We start from the raw sequence: 16,764 nt of genomic DNA, 5'->3' as shown, positions 1-16,764 counted from the left end.
TTCACAGATGCGCAGTGCCCAAAAAAATTCATCATCTGGTGACTGGTCATCTAGTGATAAACCTTTCCAAACCTAAAAAGGCAAGTCCTCAGATGACAGACACATAATCAGTTCCTGGGCCTATACTCTTACCTAGCATGTCCTTCAAGAATCCACAGTCACTCCTAATTGGGATGAGACATTGGTGTAGAACTTCAAAGGAGGTGGAAATAATACCCAGCAAATATCTGAGAGAGGTAAGTGCAAAGAATTTCACATAGTCTGCAACTAGGCTATTCTTATATGACAACCAATATCCAACCTCAAACTCTCCCCAAAGAAAAGTCAATAGCCTATTCAGGAAATTGGAAAAAGCCATTTCAAGAAACCATAAGCCAGCTACAGGAAAGTCCTCTCCTCTTTCTCAAAGAAAGAGACTTTTGAAAGAAAAATTTACTAATAGGAGAAAATTATGATCCTAAATATGGCCAGGATCAGGAAAAAAAAAGCACTAAATGAAACAAGTAGATTCTGGCCTATCTAGAACAGAACAGTGTGATGAAAAGCATTAAGACCATGAGAGATGACAAAGCTTTGACTACTGGAATAAGTATGAACTGGGTATTTACCAAATAGCCCCTAAATAGGTCTTCTGACAAGGTAAGACGAAATTGCTGGACCAAACTGACATTCAGCCTATATTAGTCCCCTAATTGTGAAGGTAATGCAATGCAACACAACTGTTTAGCAGCTGCTATATTACACTCCAATAGCAGGTATAATCTTACCAACTAGAATACTGAGATATGGGAGTGCTTTTCTACACTCTTGTCCATGTAAACTAACCCCTCAGAATTAAATAGATATGGTACGATATCTCTAGCCCTGAAGAGCCTCATCTGATCTCCCTGATCTAGTGTGAATTTTGACATATCAGAGAAGAGTCCCTTTAACTCCCTTCAACTCCTAGAAACCATCTCCCCTCCCCAATTCCTTGCAAGGAGTTAGCCAACAGAATCCTAAGATGAGCTAACGGGCTTGCAAAGAAGACAAGTATTAAGGAGGACTAAAAGAGAACAGACATCATTTGCCCATTTTAACCCTATGCTCCCGCACTGGGTCTTTTCCCTCTTTCTTGGTCTTTCCTTCTCTCTTTCTTAAGATTGCCAGAATAATTTGTTCTAAAGAGCGACAGGTTTATAGGTTAGCTGACACCTTCACTCTGTGGAATTTTAATTAACTTCTCCCATGTCAGTATGCTAAAGAATGGGGTCTCCATTCTCTGGAATCAGCAGTGTGTTTCAGGCTCTGCTATATCAGCCGTCAAATTGAAGAATTAATGACGTGGCTAATCAGGTCTAATTCTTACGAAAAAAAAATCTGAAAGGAAGCTATGGAAAGTATCAGGAGGGAAGGTAAAGACTCTATAGAATGAAGAGGAGAAGGCTGGAGGGGGATAGGGAAGGAGAGATTCATTCTTATAAAAAGAGTAGCTCTAACCCAGGTTTAGAGAGTAGCAGTCTCTGTAGTCTTACCATCTATCACCTGGTAGGGGGTGGGGAGAGAAAGATGCTAGGTAAATATTGTGACAGAGCAAGTGTGGAAGAGCTTGTGGTTCCTGCTGGGGAGAAGGGATACTGGGGGCCAACTCACTGAGCCCAGGGGGCCCTGGAAAGGAGGTGCTAAGGTGACAACAAAGCCCACCTGTTCAAAGGCAATGCTGAAGAGACTCAATTTAGCCTAAGGGAAGGGACAAATCCAACAAAGATCTTAGTTTCAGAAGCTTAGGTCATTTAATGCTACAACTGCTGATGATCTTAACCCCTACAGACATATTCCAGGATTAGAACTCCAGAGGTTTAGGAATCTTATCTGGGCTCAGTCTATAAACTTCTTCTCTACAGTGGTCCTCTTCCCAGGGGAAAAAGAAACCTAGATATACACTACAGCCTCAACAGCCCTCTTCTATATCAACATTAGACTAGTACTTCAGACTGCTGAGACTAACACAAGGATAGCTAGTGAATGCCACATTTCAAAGACAGTAAGTCTTCCTGCTAAAATCTTCTCAATGAGGTCCCCAAAGGAAAATCTGGCCTTCTAGTTTTATCACACTTTTAGCATCTTGGCCTTGATGATCCAGTCAAGAGATACTTAGGGAAGACAGTTCTCTGAAGGCCATCTTCAACCCAGATCAGTATTTGGGATATTGATTCAGATTTAAGCTACCTCCAATCAACCAGGGAGACTTTGCAACTCTCCAAGGAAAGCTGTTCAAGGCAGCCTTGTAGATACAGACACAATTTATCCTAAACTGCCTTTCTTACAGAAAAAAAAAATAAGACATAAGCCTCATAGGACAAGACTTTCCAAAAATGTGCAATGTTTACCTGAGTAAAGGACTGATGGCGACGGACCAGACTCGGTCTTCAGTCTGTATGGTGTGTAAGCACTGCCCCAGCTGGCTCGAGGATAGAGACCACACCTAGAAACATAAGAGAGTGACTGCTCTCATTGCCACTGCCTGGAATCAGGGAAAAGAAATCAGGGAGTAGAAAACTACTGCAGGGGATTCTCTTGATCCTCCAAAAACTTAGAACTCAGGACATGGAGGCCATCTCCTGATCTATACCTGGACCCAGATGGCTCCAGAGGAGAGAGTGAGGCTGGTAACTTTGCACAGCCCTACCTCGTCTAAATCCAATCCACTTGCAAGGCATGACATCACCTTCCTGATGTCATGGTCTTCAGAAAAGGACAAACAAACAACAACAATAACTCAGAACATAGGATGAAGACTGCGAATGTCCTTAACCAACCCCACCCCCAGCTTCAAGAACTCCTACCACAAAAACCCCAACTCCCAGGCAGACTTTTGCCCCTATATTTCCACCAAACAAACCACATTTTCTAGACAGTGTGTTTACTGCCAGGGTCTAAGCACCTCAATGATCTAAACTGAACTATGGTTCCAAACAGGTAGTATGATGGCATTTACCATTCTTACCCTACCCAAAGTTTATGCATTCCCCTTCTCCTGCCCCTCACTATAATCTTAACTTACGCAGAGAGAAAAATAAAAACAGACAAATAAAAGGATAAAAATAAAGACGGGCAGAATTCAAAGCTGGGAAGGTAGTTGTGTTTGTTGTTTATTTGTTGATAATGCCTAGGATCCAATGCTATTCATGTCAGCAGGGAATTTAGCACCTAGAGTCACCAAAAGTCACAGAGAAGCTTAACTCTTTTAAGATTCCATATCTCCCACAGGTTAAAAATATTGCTTGGAGCACACTATCTAGTCCCTATCAGCAAGGAATGTACATTAGCAGCTACTCTGAGCTTAACACTAATCAACACTCACAGAGCCCTCTCAGGATTCAATGCATTTAAAGGTTTCCCATTAAGCACAAGGCTACTCATCCCCAACCCCCAATCTTAGAAACGATATACACAAGAACATAAGCTTCTACCCAAACAGAAAGGAAAACCACAAATGCACAGAGCTGTCCCCAGGCATCAGGCAAAAAGGAATCCCAAGGTAAGAACATGAACCAGGTGACCTCTAAGCATCCCAAAAGGAGAATAAGCTAAACTCAATCAGGACCTCAGATGAAAGAATAAAAAGAAAACATTCTTTGAGGTTTGTGAGTACAAGTGGTAACAGAGATGATCCTTGTCTTTTTAAGGTCACATAATATCTCTTCCATGCTAGGAAAGAAAAATATTTCTTAAAAGAGATTTTTTTTTAGGGGAAAGGGAGAGAGAGAGAGAGAAATCTAACCTGGGAAAGAAGAAACAATAAATATTGCATACTGTACTTAATCATCCCTTCTCCACTCTGTGTCCTGCCTGATCTGTCTATAGTCACTCTCACTTCTGTAGTAACTAATTACTCTGTCCTCCATTTCAAACAGATCCAATATTCAAAATGTAGCCATACTATTCCTATTACTTCTTTATGGGTGTGAAGGCTGTACATTCAGCTTTGAAATGTCATTGCTTCAGTGATGCTAGACAGGATAACTACTACCAAAGAGAAACATTCCCCAAAGAGACAGAGCCCAAACTTATATGGAGATCCTCAAAGAGGCAATATGGTACAGGTAAAAGAACGATGGATTTGGAGACAGGAAACCAAATTCAAAATCTCAGGTCTGTCACTTACTATCTATGTGACGTTGGGCAAATCATTTAACCTCTTTGCAACTCAGTTTTCTCAGATATAAAGTCTAGAAGTTCCACTGGATGGCCTCTAAAATCTCTTTCAGCTCTAAATCTATACCCCTACTCTGCTCTTTTTTCAAATAACATGAAAAATGTCATCCATTTTACAAGTGCTTCAGTCACCCTCACTCATCCAGTTCTAATCTTTTCCAATGAGATAAACAAGATAAATAATAATAATGAGAAAAAATTATTATTAAGTAATAAATTTCTAAGCCTACAGGGGTAGGATTAGCCACTATAAAGAAAGTCAAAGTACTTCCCAGGTTCTTAACAACTTTTTTAATCCAAGGAAGACAGACCTGGACTACAAAAGTAACTCTGATATACTAGTACCACTTGTGAAAACACCCACAAAAAATTGCCCTTCCTGTGTATTCTGAACTGCACCATCACCATGGGATGTGAGTGACGTCTTTGGGGGATGGAAGATAAGACTCTAACATCTTTAACATCTCTGACACTTTCACCCTTGCCTAAGCTTGAAGAAGTAACAGCTTACTTAGCAGCGTAAGTGGTCTGACTTCGTTCCTTGCAACACACAAATATTAGGGACCTCAACTTGACACATTCTCAGGATGGAACCTTCCCATGTTAGTGCATCTCAGCAAAAGAATCAACCCAAGTTAATTAATAAGCCTAAAATTCGGGAAGAAAAAAGGTCTCCCTTTTTTTCAGGTTTCAGTTGCCAACAAAGGCATTACAACAACCTAATGGAATTTTTCTTCTTCTCTGTTCTCCTATGAAAAAATGTCCTTCTTCCATAAAAAGGTGTAACTGCATTTTTGCAGGAGCATCTCAGAGAGATAAAGAGTAACCATATAAATATCTCTAGGTTATTAAAGACTTTAAAAAGGTATTAGAAGCCAATTGGGGTGGTTGTAAAAGTAGAGATACTATCATGTGACAGACAGATATACAGACAGATAAGAGTGAGCATTTATTAAGCACTTACTATCTGCTAGGCATCATGTTAAGTAAGCACTAGGGATACAAAAACAAGGAAACAAGACTGTCCCTAAACTCAAGAAACTTATATTCTAATAGCAGAAGACATAATATGAAGAAGAACCGAAAAGTGGGAGGAGAGGTGGGGAGGAAAAGAGAAGAGAATTCAATGCAATAAGCATTAATTAAGCACCTACAATGTGCCAGGCACTGTGCTAAGTGCTAAGAAGGAAGAAGAGTTAAAAAGGAGCAAGAAGAAATGAGGAGAGATGGAATCCAGGAAATTCTGATTACTCAGAAACTCTTGAATAATTACAGAACGTCAGAGTTGGAAGGGCCCTTTGAAGCCATTGAGTACAAGCCATATCTGAACAAGATGCTCATCTTTAATATCACTGACCAGTAGTCATTTAACTTCTGTTCACAGACTTCCAGTGGTAGTGGTAGTGGTAGTGCAAAGGACCCCCTAACCATCAAGGTGACTCATTCCATTGTAGGAAAGCTCTCATTACTGTTAAATTTTTCCTTTTATCAAGCTGAAATCTGCCTTTGTATGGTTTTCACCCATTACAACTAGTTCTGCCATATACAGGTCTCAACAAAACATCTGTAATCCCTGTTCCACTGAATCTTTGACCATTCCTTTCCAATACTGACTGCACCCTCTCTCACCTCCTGAGACACTAGACCTGGAGGAGGAAAAGACATATCCCTTGCTCCCTATTACCACTTCCAGATCCTCCTTCTACCATTGTCACTCAGCAAACTCTCCTCCTTTGAAGTTCATTCTATCCAGAAACCTAATTCAGCTCCTAAAGGCAGTTATATAATAGCTACCACATCACTCTCCCTCCTTTCTCAAGGAGCTCGGGCACATGGCTTCCACTCTACCTCAACTCCTCCCCTTGTACTAGGGAGCTTCAACATTCATACATGACATTCCATCAAACACCTTGGCTTCTCAATTCCTCAATCTCCCAGACTCTATGACTTACCCTTTCACTCCACCACAGCCACACACATGGAAAGTCACCTCCTTAATCTCACCATCAGCCGTAAGTGTTCCACTTCCACAACAAAGTATTCTGGAATTCCTTTATCTAAGCATAACCTCTTTCCATTTCTCCCTATGCCTTACTTTTCCTAAACTTATTCTTTGCTCTCCTCTAGTCCCCCAGCCTCTCAGTACACTTCCAGACCATCGATCCTGCTCTGGTTCCCTTTTCCTTTCTTCCCAAAACTCTATTCTCATATCCCTTGTCCCCAGTCCCCTTTTTTCAATGCTCTGCCAAATCAAACCCTGGATTACTCTCACCACCCACCTCCTATGCTCCTACTCATTTGCTGAGCAGTAGCGCTGGAGAAAATAGTATAACCACACTGATTATTCCAAACTTTCCTATTTCTGTTAAGGGTACCACAACTCTTCCAGTCAGTCAGGTTCAGAACCTCATAATTATCTTTGATTGCTCATTCTCCCTCAACCCACATAGCCAATCAACTGCCAAATTTTATCATTTCTACCTCAACATTTCTTGTATCCATTATCCCCTCTTCACTCATACAGCTAGTATCCTAGTTTAGACCCTCATTATTTTTCACCTGGATAACTACAAAAATCTAATTGTTCTCCCAACCTTGCTGTGTGTCTCCTCTCTTCAATTCATTACATAAAGCTGCCCAGGTGATTTTCCTAAAACACAAGTCAAACCAGGTCACTCCCCAGATCAATAAACTCTGTTACCTATAAAATATAAACTACCCTTTTTGGCTTTTAAAGTCCTTCACAACCTGGCTCCAATCCATCTTTCTAGGTTTCTTATAACATTACACCCATTCATGCATTCTGTGGTATAACCCAGTATTTGTCAAACTTTTCCACAATGGTAGAACAAAAGAACAAAACATTTAAACATAATGGTTCAAAAAAACTTGGGCAGGCCAAGATGGCAGCTGGAAAGCAGGGACTAGCATGAGCTCCCCACCGAGTCCCTCCAAAAACCTATAAAAAATGGCTCTGAACCAATTCTAGAACAGCAGAACCCACAAAACAGCAGAGGGAAGCAGGGCTCCAGCCCAGGACAGTCTGGATGGTCTCTGGGTGAGGTCTATCCCACACGGAGCTGGGAGCGGAGCAGAGCCCAGCATGAGTGGCGAGGACCAACCAGACCAGGAGCTGGGCGGAGCGGACCCTAGCACCCTGAATCAGTGAGCTACGGCAGTTACCAGACTTCTCAACCCACAAACACCAAAGACAGCAGAGTGGGTTAGTAGGAAAAGCTGCGGGAGTGGAAGGAGTTCGAGGTTCGGCCACTGCCCCCGGGGCAGCGGAGGTGGGACAGCTACAGCTGCAGTTGCTTCCGGCCCCAGGCCCACCTGGTGGGAGGAATTAAGTGGCAGATCAGAGCAGGAGTGCACAGCCTGCTGAAGATCTAAGCCCAGCCCCGGTTGGGGGTTCTTGGGGAAGGAGGAGTGCTGGTATGGCAGAGCTGGCGCATCCCCCCAGGCTTGGAACATAGTTCTCTTAACTCTACAAGCAGTCATACCCCGCTGAAAAACTCAAGGGTCAAGTTAGTTGGTTGGGAATACGGCCAGGCAGCGAAAACGCACCCAGATTCAGTCTCAGACTTTGGATTCTTTCTTTGGTGACAAAGAAGACCAAAACATACAGCCTAAAGAAGTCAACAAAGTGCAAGAGCCTACACCAAAAGCCTCCAAGAAAAACATGAACTGGTCCCAGGCCATGGAAGAGCTCAAAAAGGATTTGGAAAAGCAAGTTAGAGAAGTAGAGGAAAAATTGGAAAGAGAAATGAGAAGGATGCAAGAAAACCATGAAAAACAAGTCAATGACTTGCTAAAGGAGACCCAAAAAGATACTAAAAAATACAATGAAGAAAACAACACCTTAAAAAATAGACTAACTCAAATGGCAAAAGAGTTCCAAAAAGCCAATGAGGAGAAGAATGCCTTGAAAGGCAGAATTAGCCAAATGGAAAAGGAGGTCCAAAAGACCACTGAAGAAAATACTACCTTAAAAATTAGATTGGAGCAAGTGGAAGCTAGTGACTTTATGAGAAATCAAGATATTATAAAACAGAACCAAAGGAATGAAAAAATGGAAGACAATGTGAAATATCTCATTGGAAAAACCACTGACCTGGAAAATAGATCCAGGAGAGAGAATTTAAAAATTATTGGACTACCTGAAAGTCATGATCAAAAAAAGAGCCTAGATATCATCTTTCAAGAAATGATCAAGGAGAACTGCCCTGATATTCTAGAGCCACAGGGCAAAATAGAAATTGAAAGAATCCACAGATCACCTCCTCAAATAGATCCCAAAAAGAAATCTCCTAGGAATATTGTTGCCAAATTCCAGAGCTCCCAGATCAAGGAGAAAATACTGCAAGCAGCCAGAAAGAAACAATTTGAGTATTGTGGAAACACAATCAGAATAACCCCAGATCTAGCAGCTTCTACATTAAGAGATCGAAGGGCTTGGAATACGATATTCCGGAGGTCAACGGATTAAAACCTAGAATCACCTACCCAGCAAAACTGAGTATCATGCTCCAAGGCAAAATATGGATTTTCAATAAAATAGAGGACTTTCAAGCTTTCTCAGTGAAAAGACAAGAGCTGAATAGAAAATTTGACTTTCAAACACAAGAATCAAGAGAAGCATGAAAAGGTAATCAAGAAAAAGAACAAGAAAAAGAAATTGCAAGGGACTTACTAAAGTTGAACTGTTTTGTTTACATTCCTACATGAAAAGATGACGTGTATGACTCATGAGACCTCAGTATTAGGGTAGCTGAAGGGAATATGCATATATATATATATATATATGTTTATGTATATATATATATATAAGTGAATGTGTATGTATGTATATATGTATGTGTATATGTATATATAAAGAGAGAGAGAGAGAGAGGACACAGGGTGAGTTGAAGATGAAGGGAAGATATCTAAAAGAAATAAAATCAAATTAAGAGATGAGAGAGGAATATATTGAGAGAGGGAGATAGGGAGAGATAGAATGGGGTGGATTATCTCGCATAAAGGTGGCAAGAGGAAGCAGTTCTGTGGGAGGAGGGGAGAGAGCTGGTGAGGGGGAAATGAGTGAATCTTGCTCTCATCAAATTTGGCCTGAGGAGGGAATACCATACATACTCAACTGGGTATGTTACCCACAGGAAAGAAGAGGGAAGAAGATTAAAAGAAAAGGGGGGGATGATGGAGGGGAGGGCAGATGGGGGAGGAGGTAATCAAAAACAAACACTCTGGAAAGGGGACAGGGTCAAGGGAGAAAATTCAATAAAGGGGGATGGGTTGGGAAGGAGCAAAATATAGTTAGTCTTACACAACATGAGTATTTTGGAAGGGTTATACATAATGATACACATGTGGCCTATGTTGAATTGCTTGACTTCTTAGGGAGGGTGGGTGGGGAGGGAAGAGGGGAGAGAATTTGGAACTCAAAGTTTTAAAAACAGATGTTCAAAAACAAAAAAAAAAAGTTTTTGCATGTAACTAGAAAATAAGATACACAGGCAATGGGGCGTAGAAATTTATCTTGCCCTACAAGAAAGGAAAGGAAAAGGGGATGGGAGGGGAGTGGGATGACAGAAGGGAGGGCTGACTGGGGAACAGGGCAACCAGAATATACGTCATCTTGGAGTGGGGGGGAGGGTAGAAATGGGGGGAAAATTTGTAATTCAAATTCCTGTGAAAATCAATGCTGAAAACTAAATATGTTAAATAAATAAATTTAAAATAAAAAAATAACAAAAAAAAACTTGGGCAGAAGCTTATAGCAAGATCTTCTAAAATTATTATTTTTCATGTCAATTAACAACATGGTTTTTCTTTTAAAAATGGGACATTTCAGGGTTGAAATGAAGCACAATTTGAAAAAATCTGGTGTAGTCAAACGGTCTTGCTGCTATTCCTCATACTTTGTTTCTACTTTCCAGCTCCATGCCTTTGCACAGGCCAGCCTCCACACCTGCAATGCATTCCCACCTCACCTCTACTTCTTGGATACCCCACTTCCCTTCAAAGCTCAATTCAAGCACCACTTTCCACATAAGGCCTTTTCTTATCCTCCTTGCGCCTCCCAACTGCTAGTGCCTTTCCCACAGAAATATCCTGTATTCATTTTTCATATTTTTATGTATAACTGTTGTCTTTCATAATAGAATATAAGCTCCTTAAGGAGAGGGACTACTTCCTTTTTGTCTCGGCATCCTCAGCACTAGAACAGTGCCTGAATATGACTATATGTGCTTAATAAATACTTGTTTATTGAATGATTCCAAATGACTTACAAACAGCTATCATGTCCTTCCCCCAAAAACGTTCCCTTCTGTAGATTAAATATTCCTAGTTACTTCAACATATCCTATTAAAACACAGTCTCCAGTCCTCTCATCATTTTAGTCACCTTCCTATGGAAAGGCTTCAATTAGTCAAAGTAATTCCTAAAATGAAGCAACCAAAACTAAACAAACACTAAACAGTCAGTGGTCTGACTAGAGTAGAGGACAATGGGAATATAATTTCCCTTTACTAGATACCATATCTCTATTAAAACAAGCTGAGATAGTATTAGCTTTTATTTTTTTCACACAAACTGTTATTTAGTCACATCTCCTCCATCCTAAACTTAAGTCTTTAGATTAAAAACTATTCTATGGTCATTCAACCAGTTCCAAATTCATATAAGTATATATGTGTAGATAGCACACATCTTTCTGTCTTGTATATAAAGGCTAGCACGGAAGATTTTACCAAATGACTCAACGAAGCCCAGGTATATTATACTCGTAGCATGCTCCAGGTCTAGCAGCATACTACAATGGAAAGACCATTAGACTCAAAGTCAGAAGACCTGGGCTTCATTCCCAGCTCTGCTACTTACTTTGTATGACTTAGTTAAATCATCTAATTTCTCCAGGATTCAGTTTCTTCATCTATAAAATGAAGGGGTTAGACTAGATGACCTCAAAGGCCCTTTCTAGCTCTAAAGTTATGATCCTATGAAAACTGTCCAAAACAATGAGATTAGTTTGGTAAGATCTGCTTGAGTTTTGAGGAAGGTAAGCATGAAGATGAGAAAAAGAGTCAAACCTAGAATCCAGAGAGTGGCCAAAAAAAAACAAAACAAAGAAGAGTCATTTGTCCCAGACTTGCATGAAACCTAAGAAACTAAAAGAGTGAGAGTAAATACATGGTCAATGGATGAGACTGTAAAACAATACCTCATTTCTAAAATATATAGAGAACTACATAGAGAACTAAGTCAAATTTATAAGAATACAAGTCATTCCCCATTTGATAAATGGTCAAAGGATATGAACAGGCAGTTTTCAGATGAAAAAACTAAAACTATCTATGGTCATACAAAAAAATGCTCTAAATCACTATTAATTAGAGAAATGCAAATCAAAACAACTCTTAGGTACCACCTCACACCTATCAGATTGGCTAACATGACAAAACAGGAAAATTGTAAATGCTGAAGAAGATGTGGGAAAATTGGAACAATGCATTAGCATTGTTGGTGGAGTTGGGAACTGATCTAACCATTCTGGAGAGCAATTTGGAACTATGCCCAAAGGACTATGAAACTGTGCATACCCTTTGACCCAGGTCTGTATCCCAAAGAGATTATATAAACGGGAAAAGGACCCACATGTACAAAAATATTTACAGCAGCTCTTTTTGTGGTGCCAAATTGAGGGGATGCCCATCAACTGGGGAATGGCTGAACAAGCTGTGGTATATGAATGTAATGGAATACTGTTGTACTATAAGAATGATGAGCAGGCAGACTTCAGAAAAACCTATAAAGACTTAAATGAACTGATGTTGACTAAAGTGAGCAGAACCAGGAGAACATTGTACACAGTAACAGCCACAATATGCAACGACTAACTTTGATAGACACCTCTTCTTAGCAATGCAAGGATCCAAGACAATCCAAAGGACTCTGTAATGGCAAGCAAAGTAGCACTTTTTGCTGTTTCTTCTTTTTGGAGTGCTTCTCAGCACTAAGGCAATCAAGTGCCTTTGATTGAGTCTTGCCTTTGTTTGAAGCAAGAGTCTTTGAATCAACAGCCATTGATTGGAAATAGTATACATACTCTGAGGTTAGCATTTTGCTAACTGGAAGGCTGTTTTCGTGATTTGGCCAGATGAAATTCTGGGTAGCCATTAAGCATTAAGGAGCACCCCTGCCCCGCTTTGAAAACACAGATGCTGGTGCTCCTCTCTCTGGTAACTAAGTATGTACTGCTATGGTTAGACAGTTAGAAGCCTGTCTATTGATTTGTGTTATTTTGTCTGTTTGTAATTTCTTTGTATCTGCTCTGAAGTTCAGGGTGCTGACTTTTTCCCCTGAACTAAATGAATGATATATGTATGTTTAATTAAAGTGACACTGTTAACCCCTTAAAGTTGCTTTCCTTTAGAAAAGCAGATCAAAGAACCTGTGCTAGCAGCCCTCCTGTGTGCTGATGTTATTGGCCTTACACCTCCACAATAGCTGCAAGTAACACTGTTGTTACAGATACATGATGGAAAATGCTGTCCACATCCAGAAAAAGAATTATGGATTCTGAATGCAGGTTGAAGCATATTATTTGCTTTCTCCTTTTTTGTTTGTTTCTTCTTTCTTGTGGTTTCTCCCATTAGTTCTAATTCTTCTTTACAACCTGACTAATGTGAAAATAGGTTCAATATGAATCTATATGTTGAGTTTCCATCAAATTACATGCCCTCTTGGGGTGGAGGGAGGGGAGATATGGGGAGAAAATTTGGAACTCAAAATCTTATGGAAGTGAATGTTGAAAACTAAAAATAAATACATTTAAAATAAATAAACAAATAAATCTGAGCCAAAAATAACAATAAATAAAAATAAAAACGTGAGCCTTTAGTGTGTTTAACTCATTACTTTACATCTGAAGTAAGTGAGAATAAACTAAATGGACCGAGCTATTAAACATAACTAGTCAATGCTCCCAAAGCTTCTGCCTTCCATTGTAAAACTTAGTTGTACACAAACTCATCATTATGCAATATTCTAGATGAGACCAGGGGTGTCAAACATGTAGCCCGCAACACTCTCTGGTGAGGCCTGAACCAGATTAAAATATAACTGGGAAATATTTAACAAAACAAAAAAAATACAATCAAACATTGATAATATTAATACATGCTTTTCTAAGTTAATAAGTGGCCCGTAGGGACCCTTACAGTTTAGTGGTCTCCATTTCCATTTCAATTTGACACCACTGTTCTAGACTACAGTATACACAGTAGGAAAAAGGAAAAACATTGAAAAAGAGGAAGATCTGCATATAGGGCTCCCAGGGTTTGATCTTTAGCAGAAGGGTGATCCCTTTCAACACCCTGGTACTAGCAGCCCTGTTAAGGGAACCCAAGAGATGAGGAAAGAGGAGCAAAGCAGAGAGTAAGAGGCCATGCCTTCATTGCATTTTATAGCCTCACAGGTTTTAATTTGGTTTGATTTTTGACTAGCCTACTATATTGAGGCCAGGGTTCCTGTGGAAGTGTAGAAGGGGACAATGAATGAGCGTGGGTCTGGATAACATTATGGGGTATGATTCCAGGGGCAGGTAGACAATATCCATGATATACATTTTAATTAAAATTACCTGCTCTTTATATGATTTCTCAGAGATCTCAGGCTTGTGCTTATTTATGTGACTATCTTACAAAATACAAAGTTTAAGAAAAGAGAAGATTACACGGTTAGAGATTACTGTATTTGCCTCCTTTTCACTGATGTACCTAAATTCTGCAAGTACCTATGGGCAAGAACTGCTTTGTTTGTCTTTGAATCCCCAATACCTAAGACAATGCTTAGCACATGGGAAATGCGTAAAAATCCTTGTTGAATTGAAATGAACACCAGGAAGCATAGGGAATCAGAAAAGTTACTATGTAAGGCAGAAACTTCTCTCTTCCCTGATCCGTTCTGTTGTGTGTCTTGGAGCCCTACTTGCTGACACAAACAAGTATCTTACCCATGTTAGCACTATGGAGCCTACAGAGCTCTGAGAAGGATACAAATAAAATCCTATTCTGCCTCCTAAATGGTCAACCAAATTGTCAGCAAAATTCCATTGGCTGGTCTCAAAAGACAAACAATAATCATAGATGCAGAAAGTTTAACTCCAGGGTGGGGCTGCTGGAGGCAAAAGCAGAGAACCATTTCTCCATCTCTGGTAGACAGAAATCTATTTGGTTGAGAGTTGGTTATTCTCCTGACTAACTTCATCCAAAGGTGTACTGAGAAGCTTGGTGATGCAGGAATATATAAGGACTTCTCTAAATGCCTCCATACCACCTGTTAACCATTTCATACTGAGAAGCAGCAGTAATAATAAAAATAATAATATCGCCAATCTGATGGCTTCTAAACAAGAAGACAAAAGTTAGCCCACCCAAAAGAGAGTGAGTAGGAGAAGGAAAATTTTAAAATAACCTTGTGAGGTCAAAACTAAACCCACAATCCTGAGGAAATTTAATAAGAAAAAAATCAGGCCAGCCTGTCCTTTTTAAATTCACAGCACATTTCAAGTAAGTGGCTACTTTCCCAACTACCGTCGGCTCCTCTGCGGGGCCAGCTGGCTGGGACATAGCCTGGCATGACAAGTAGCATGCCAGGCACACATAACTGAGCTCTTTATTGTACTCTCCACGCTTTTAGCCAATCCTGAGACTCAAGGCTCCTTTCCACCCATTTCATACCTTGTTACACACACACACACACACACACACACACACACCAGCAACCACAGGAGTTAACAACATGTAGGCAAAAGAGACCCAACTCACCTTTGCTGTCCTATCCCTGGAGCCACTCACAATGACCCCCCCTTGACAGTCCACACAGTTCACCTCCTGCTCATGAGCTGAGAATTTGATGCTGAAAGTGCCATTAATCTTATGAAGGCCAATCTTCCCATCTCTAAAAGAGAAAATGGGAGACATCTTCACACACATACAATAGCCAATTATGCCCACTGCATAAGGACAAGATGGTTGCACAACCACCCCAGTTCTCTGGGGGCCTGACCCTACTGAGCTTCAGGACTGTTCACAGTAAGGCCCTTTACCCCTAGACACTTTCACCTATTCAGTATGTTCGGGGTTTAGTGAGCCAAGGACCACATCAAATTATCCCCTGTTCAGCACAAAGGATTACCCAAAGCTGCTCCATTTTGCATTCAAGACTCCCCTTCCCTGCCCCTCTATCTTTTCACTATGGGCTACCTTGGACCAAGCCTCTCTAAAGAGTTCTAATCTGGGAAGAAGCCACTACTTCTTTCTCTGTGGTCTAAGGCTAAGCCCTTTTGTGGTAGAAAGAAAAATTCCAAAAGCAGGTAAAAGGGCCTTTAAGTCAACCAAAGACAGATCTCAGTGGTGTGAGGGACAAGATTAGGAGGGGGAGACCTTACCCTCCGCCGCTGACAACATGTGAATTGGCCAGCACAAAACGGCACACATCCTCCTCATGACCAGAAAAAATGGCCAGGGGTCGGCGGTGTAAGCTGGAACCATCTGGGCGGAGCTGGTAGGCATGGATGTCTTCGGCTTGGGAGAGGTACAAACAGCCACCCTCTAGCTGCATCCAGGGCATCAGACTGCAGACATTGGAAGCAAGAAGATATGGGTCAACAAGAATATCAACAAAGAAGCCAACTGTACCCCTTGGGAGAGATGAGAGTCTAGTCAGCAGACAATCCTCCTCTAGCAATGATCTAATGGAATCAGAGCCCTCATCTTTGCAGTAAATAACTACCTGTCTAGGATGAACAGTAAAAAACTCCAAGGGGAAGGCAAGGTGGTTATTGTTTGTGATCACCACTGTCTCCCAATAATAGTCACTGAAGTACCACCCAGGATGTTACAACAGCTGAGTTTGTAGGCGCACTCTCTTGGGCTTCACTACTCTATTCCATCTCCTTCTGACAAAACAGTCCTATAATTTTTTTGTCTTTTAAAAAGAGAAGGTAAGAAATTCCAGTGTTCTACGTCCCCTCCTCCCCCCGACTTCTTCAAAGCGGTAGCAGCAAAAGTTATCTTAGAGATACATGACGACTTCCCTCCCTATTCCTACACACTGCTGCTGTTATTTCTATTTGTCCTTCGTTTCTAAAGAAATCCAGTGACATCACGGGGTGATATCTAGACTTGCTCGAGAACTGGATTTAAGTGAGGCAGAGCTGCACAGAGTTGTCAGCCTCATTCTTCCAGAGTCATCCAAGGCCAGCGGCAAGACAAAAGTCAGGACAACTGGAGATGACCCAGGATGCAGCGGATGACCTTGGTGTCTTTAATGTCTGACCAAGCTCTAAGTGCTCCACGGCACCTGCTTCAGTGACCTTTATGGCCTCCGGAAAAAATTGTTCTCATCTGCCTATTCCAAGGTAGGGGAGTCTTCACATGCTTGGGGCAGACACTCACCTAACTCACCAACAAGTTTGAGGCCTGGATTCCTCAACCCAGTTTAGCCCATCTCCCAAGATAGTTTACTAGAGTGTGGCCACTGCACACACTACGGCTTCTTGG

General features: G+C 40.9%; 1 protein-coding gene across 1 annotated transcript in view; it reads right to left on the bottom strand.

Moving 5' to 3' along the window:
• Positions 1-16,764, bottom strand: part of FBXW4 (F-box and WD repeat domain containing 4) — a 120,854-nt gene that overhangs the window by 87,576 nt on the left and 16,514 nt on the right. The window contains exons 3-5 of the mRNA XM_036736741.1: positions 15,651-15,836; positions 15,028-15,160; positions 2,370-2,464 (exon numbers count right to left, since the gene is read on the bottom strand). Coding sequence (XP_036592636.1) covers positions 2,370-2,464; positions 15,028-15,160; positions 15,651-15,836 — 414 coding nt within the window. The remainder of the gene's footprint in view (positions 1-2,369; positions 2,465-15,027; positions 15,161-15,650; positions 15,837-16,764) is intronic.

This window comes from Trichosurus vulpecula, chromosome 8, assembly GCF_011100635.1.
Source record: "Trichosurus vulpecula isolate mTriVul1 chromosome 8, mTriVul1.pri, whole genome shotgun sequence".
Classification (NCBI taxonomy): domain Eukaryota; kingdom Metazoa; phylum Chordata; class Mammalia; order Diprotodontia; family Phalangeridae; genus Trichosurus; species Trichosurus vulpecula.
The sequence above is the reverse complement of the archived record's forward strand: the minus strand, read 5'-3'. Positions and strand labels throughout refer to the sequence as shown.